Source organism: Mya arenaria, chromosome 15 (genome assembly GCF_026914265.1).
Source record: "Mya arenaria isolate MELC-2E11 chromosome 15, ASM2691426v1".
Lineage (NCBI taxonomy): Eukaryota > Metazoa > Mollusca > Bivalvia > Myida > Myidae > Mya > Mya arenaria.
Window position 1 is genome coordinate 35,882,199 of NC_069136.1, and position 6,000 is coordinate 35,888,198.

Below are 6,000 nucleotides of genomic sequence, written 5' to 3' on the forward strand. Positions count from 1 at the left end.
CCGATTGCTCAATGTATTTTCGCCGGTCCCTGGGAGTTCGAGCCAACGGGGTTCGACTGTACATGTACTCGAAAAACATCTTTCCGTAGCACAAAATATAACAACTATCGCAGAGTGTTTTCTTAGCTTTCGTATATACATTAACTCCCATATCGGAACGGGAACAAGTGGGCGGAGCTTAACCCTTCGATAACTAGCGTGTGGATAAATTATAGAGTAAATGAACAGAACGACGATTTATCCCCCCCCTTTGGCTTTGAAATATTTTTTAAGTAACACTTAAGGTTCTGAATGGTTCAAGCCACAATGCATCGCATAAAATAGGGCGTGGGCAGACCTTTATAAACTCAACAACATCGACAAAAGATGATTTATTTGGATTTAAAAGAACGTTTCTCATTCATATAAGACAAAATGCAAAAATTATGAATACAGGTTATACAAATAAAAACGAAAAACAAAACATATTAAAACATTCAAATATAATTAAACAGTAGCGTTTCTTATCGAATTTCTCATTTCAGTAGTTTTCATCTTAAATGTACAAAGTTTTTTTAACAACATTTTTTGGAAAGCTCTATCAGTTTTCACATCTTGTAAAATAGTAACTTATGTAGAGTTTGTACTAAAGTGACAATCTTATTCAAAATCAATACATAAACATGTATAACAAACATCAGCTTGATTGATAAACCTTTAACTATTTACTAAATAATGCATTTATGGAAGATATAAATTACTGATAACAAGATTGTAACAGTGAATTTAATAGCAGAAAGCGCAAAAATATTACATGATTGGTGAATGCTAAAAAATATTATGGTCTACTATAGTCTCATAAGGTAGAAATACCGTGTTTTCTGCACCTTTCTTTAAAATCAATCTCTGTATCCTTCATAAAAACCATTGTTTTCGACAGTTATTCATCTTTTTTGGAATATTAAAACAATATTATTAAGTGTGCTTTATCCTTTTTGGTAATAAGAGTGCATCTTTAAGTAAGACATGGTTAGCAATTTCTTCGATTACATATCTGCAACTTTGCACTTTTGCCTTATTGCATGTATCACGCCAAGGTATACGCAATGTGTGCCCTACAATGTCATTCATTTATTCACACGCTAGTAAGTGAGAGTTATCTTAAAAAATATATACAGACCAGAACAGAACATTTATTTTTGACTTAAGCATAAACAGCGCATCGTCACATTACACAAATATAAACATAAATATAGAACACACACAAATAAACAATCAAAATATATATAGTTTCATGTATACCAGTAACGCGTTTTAAATGATTTTTGTATCCTTGACAGATTATTCAGAAATTACTCAAAAATGGAAAGAACAAAAGAAAAAAAAGGAAAACATCAACCAAGTTACTAAAAAAATAAAAGTTGAACGTAACCATTGTGTATTCGATAAAGTGGCCAAATCCAGTGTAGGCGTACAAACAATGCGGTGTAGATCTAGCATGATCAGTATGTTGTTGAATCAGAAACCTTTCAGATTCAAAACCTATAAATATGGAAAAAGCCAATGGTCTGATGATTCACTGTTATTTGTAAATTAAAAGAAATAATGATTGTAACCATGAGTAGGCACTCCCAAATTTATGTAATTTTGCCATTTTAAGCACAAGCCGAAGCCGAAACTGAAAACGAAAGTGGAACGCGCAGATTGTGGAAAACCCCAGCCAGACCACTCATGCATTAAAATATGTTTAATATACAATATCAACTAAGGGACTGACCATGAGTTGAATATTTGGACAATAAACGTTCCGAATTCCATTTACAAAAACTTGTGTTGACATGAAACCCAAAAATAAACAGGTGAGCAAAGATGTTTAAACACTCATAAAGATATTTAAATATCATTGACAGAAAATACTAGGTGCACCTATATATACCGTTGCATGCATACATGCTATCAAATTTCATCGATTTGCGCATACAATAACTTCATTTTCCGAAAATGGTCTTTGTTTTCGATACGTAATATGAAGGATAGGTTTTTAAGAAATCGTAGGCGTTATAATCGATAGTCTATGTAGCTAGTGTTATCGCGGTATCATGACGATAACATAAATGTTTCGGGTGATAACTTTACATTGAGTGAATTATTTGTGAGCTATTTACGCAGTAAGATTGGGATTAGCAGTTTAGGATATTAACACACGTTATTGTTTTTCTATTAAAAGTTATTTAATCTATTAAATCATCGGTAAATGGATATAAAAGTGTGGAAATATAACTTAAATATTTATAATAATATAATCATATTCCATGAGTCATCGTATCGTAATGTTAATGTTAATGGTAATGGTATTAGTAAATAAAGTTATTTATGATTCTTATTTAAAGCTGCACTCTCACAGATTGAACGTTTTGACAACTTTTTATTTTTTGTCTTCGAACGAACCAATTTTTGCGAAAATCCATGACAACCAGTTATACAGGACTGCCGACAAAAAATTAGATCGCAGATTTTTATATTTAAGTTCAAAAATTGATGTGTTATGCATTTTTCTTAAACCGTTAGTAACGGTTTAGGCCATAAAACATTAATTTTCGAACGGAAATATGAAAATCTGCGATCGGATCTTTTGCCAGCAATCTTATATCATTGTTTGCAGATATTTACGCCAACATTTGCTCTTTCCAAGACAAAAAATAAAAAAAAGTTTTAAAATTGGTAAATCTGTGAGAGTGCAGCTTTAAAGTATAATACTATTGTTAACTAAAACCTGTATGTTAACATTTAATAGGTTTCTTTCTTATTTAACAATGAAAGGATAAGAAGTAAATACAAATCTCCGAGTTTGACACGACCAAGCAGACTGAAACACGCAACAATGAGCCATGCGACTCTCAGCGATGTCAGCGATGGAGAATTAGAAGAAGGCGAACTAACGGTCGTGGATGAAATTGACGAGAATGGTGAATATCGAAAGCACGTTGAGATCGACAACGACAATTATGGAACTCATGATTACTGCTCAGACGATAAAAATGATTTTCTTTTAAACTTTGATCGAAATGACAACGTTGCTCACGTACCAACATACAGTGATAAAGCTTTTCACAGAAAAAGAAGACTGAACGTTGATCAACACTATTTGAAAAAGACAAAGAAACCAAAACCCACAAATACACCATTACGTCTTAAAAATGGTAAAACGTTAAAGACCAAGGTACAATATGGTGGAATTCATCGGCCTTACTCCGAGTACAGAAAACACCGAAAATCCCCGGCCCAAACGCATCCTTATAAGGGAACCAAGAATGACGCAAACATGGATTGGGAAAGGGAAATAATGCATGAAAGTACTGAAAACAATTCTGATACTTCCTATTACGAAGGTAATAACATCAATCAAACGAATGAAAGAATGATAAAACATTCGATGGAAACCCAAGCAAACAACGTGGGTAGTTTCCCGACTTATAACCGTCCAGAAATGCATGAAAATAACACATCGCCGAACCGAGAAGAGATACCGCTTTCAATTGAGAAAATAGAGCACTCATCGGAAGAATTTAAATGTATTTTGGGCGAAAAGATAATGAAAATTGTCATGCAAAGTGACAGGGAAGCAGTCAAAATTCGGCGAATTTTTCAGAGATTTGCAGAGCAAAATAAGCCATCATTAGAGAATATCGAATGCTTGCGGAAGTTCATTAAAAGTAGATATGCTCAATCAGCAGTCAAAGTACACAGCAAAACTGTTGAAACGCCGCAGTTAGATTTAAAGATATGTCCGATTTATACCAAAGAAGTGAGAAACAACCACGAATGTAGCGATTTGCATTTATGCAAATTCTATTTAATTGACGGTTGTAGTAATGAGCGCTGCAAATTTGGCCACAACTTCAAAACCAAACACAACCAAAAGGTTCTGGCACTCCACAGAGTAGAAAATCTTCATGGGAATGAAATTCGACTGATATGTAAAGACGTACGTAGTCGGAACAGTACAACGTTACCAATAGTTTGTAGGTTTTACAACCGAGGACAATGCAACAAAAATACCAGTTGCCCCTTTCTGCATATTTGTAACTTTTTCATAGAAGACGACTGCAAATTCACACCGAGGTGCAAACGGAGCCACTACTTTTATGACAATCAACCGTCTGAGGTTCTCCGACGGCACGGACTAGAAGGGTTTTCCAACGATCAGTTAAAGAAATTGATTCAAAGGACATTCAGAGAGAAATATTTACATCCTACCACACAAAACCAGGATAAAAGTACTGCTAGTATTAGGGATCCACTTGACCAGGAATACATTGAAACAAAGCGAGACATTCACACCGTCGATTTCCTACCATTGGAAGTGAATGTATCTGCTTCCGGAACGTTTCCTGCCCTAATTAAAAATGAAATTGCCATCAACAATGCCAACGGAAAAGACGATAGCGACATAAACGCTTTGAGTATAACTGTCAGTGGGGTAGACCATTCCACAAACACAGATGTTCTTCTTAGAAAGCATTTTTCCACCGATGAAGGTGTATCAGATATACACCCTCTAAAACTGAATGCAATACACAAGGAAATCAAAGATGAAAAGGAGAACAAGCAAAATTTGCCATTGATTCAAATTAAACAAGAGCCATATGAAAAGGAGAATGAGCATGCACGCTCAATGCAGCCCATCTCACCAAACGGATGTGACGAGGGTGAGGAATCAAAAAATCAAGTTATTTCATGCATGAATCCAGAAGAAATAAAAAAGGAAATAGATAACGCTTGCCACCACATTGATAATGAACTTTCTGTTCAGGAAGGCAACGCTGCCGCAAGGGAAATAATTGCAGAAGCAGGAAATCCAAACAATACTGTAAAATACTGTAATGACGTATCTATTTATGAAAACAACACAAATGGACAGAGCGGTTATTTTAACTTAGAGATCGCTGAGAATAAAAACAACATAGACAGACCGAACATACCTAGCATAAGAGGTAAGTTAAGCATTGGTTGTCTTTATCGGAAAGTAATGTTTAGGTACTGACAAAATCGAACCGTCGTTATCGAATGTATTACATTTGTTTTTAATCTATTGGCAAAATTGAGAAGTACGAGTATCTGTATTAAAGAATCATTGATAAGTGTTGTCAATGAATATCTGAATGGAACTAAAGCAGACGGGTTGAATTTGTAATCTTATTAGATTATGGGATAATTAAATCAATAGTTATGGTTTCAAGACTGGCTTTATACATTTACTAGGTACTTTTTCCAAAAGCGTATAGTGGCGGTGACCTTAAGTTCATTCTTCATTTTGCTTTCTCACCAGTGTTTTATTTGATTTAACCAATGTTATACTCTTTCAGTGGATCTTGGCGGCGGCAAGCATGAATTTAAGCTGGAAAACGGCCAATGGAAATGCAGAAGTCCTGGTGTCACTTTTAGGACAGTGTCCCAACGAATAGCGCACCAATTAGACATGCAACTCAGTTGCATGCGGACAATTATGTTGGATATCGACAAAGATCATACATTGCACCAATGAAGTTTTGATACCAATTAGAACTTTGTTTCGGAAAAAATCTGAAAAACATGGCAAATTTGAACCATTGCATAATCACGGCTAAACAACATTTAGCCGAATAATACAAACAAATAAATTAAAGCGAAAAAATACATAATTTAAAAGTTAAATACCTGGAAGATTTAAGGAGGATTATCCATAGTCTTGATTCAGATTTCTGTCAGTTGAAAGTTTGGTTGTTTTGCTGTTTTGTTAACGAAATAAAGACGTCAGTGTACTGTTTCCTCTGCCTTTTTTTATCAATACATGTCAATCAATGTCAAGTCATGCATTGTAATCAAAACAAATTCATACATTTGATCGATTGGTCAATATTCAACTTATAACAGTTTTCGTACAAATACAGGTATATATTCAGTGTGTCATCTGCATGATGATCCCGTTTTCATCCTCTGTTCTATTTGAATGGAATTATATATCAATTTAAACGTATGGAA

The 6,000-nt window shown here is 34.4% G+C and overlaps 1 protein-coding gene across 8 annotated transcripts; it reads left to right on the forward strand.

Moving 5' to 3' along the window:
* Positions 1 to 1,640: 1,640 nt before the first annotated feature.
* On the forward strand, positions 1,641 to 5,786 carry LOC128220605 (uncharacterized). 8 transcript variants are annotated; one of them, XM_052929064.1, is made up of 3 exons: positions 1,641 to 1,838; positions 2,774 to 4,973; positions 5,346 to 5,786. In XM_052929064.1, exons 1-3 carry the CDS (start codon positions 1,818 to 1,820, stop codon positions 5,522 to 5,524), a joined length of 2,400 nt encoding a protein of 799 aa, XP_052785024.1. In that variant the 5' UTR covers positions 1,641 to 1,817; the 3' UTR covers positions 5,525 to 5,786. The 8 variants fall into 8 exon arrangements, with proteins under 8 accessions (XP_052785024.1, XP_052785027.1, XP_052785026.1 ...); XM_052929067.1 differs by having other exon boundaries at positions 1,643 to 1,838; positions 2,800 to 4,973; XM_052929066.1 differs by lacking the exon at positions 1,641 to 1,838 and adding an exon at positions 2,000 to 2,147 and having other exon boundaries at positions 2,800 to 4,973.
* Positions 5,787 to 6,000: the final 214 nt, after the last annotated feature.

Coding starts and splice junctions, on each gene's coding strand:
- LOC128220605 (XM_052929064.1), top strand. CDS start 1,818: ATGAAACCCAAAAATAAACAG. Junction 1,839..2,773: donor TGAAACCCAAAAATAAACAG/GTGAGCAAAGAT, acceptor AACATTTAATAG/GTTTCTTTCTTATTTAACAA. Junction 4,974..5,345: donor GAACATACCTAGCATAAGAG/GTAAGTTAAGCA, acceptor ATACTCTTTCAG/TGGATCTTGGCGGCGGCAAG.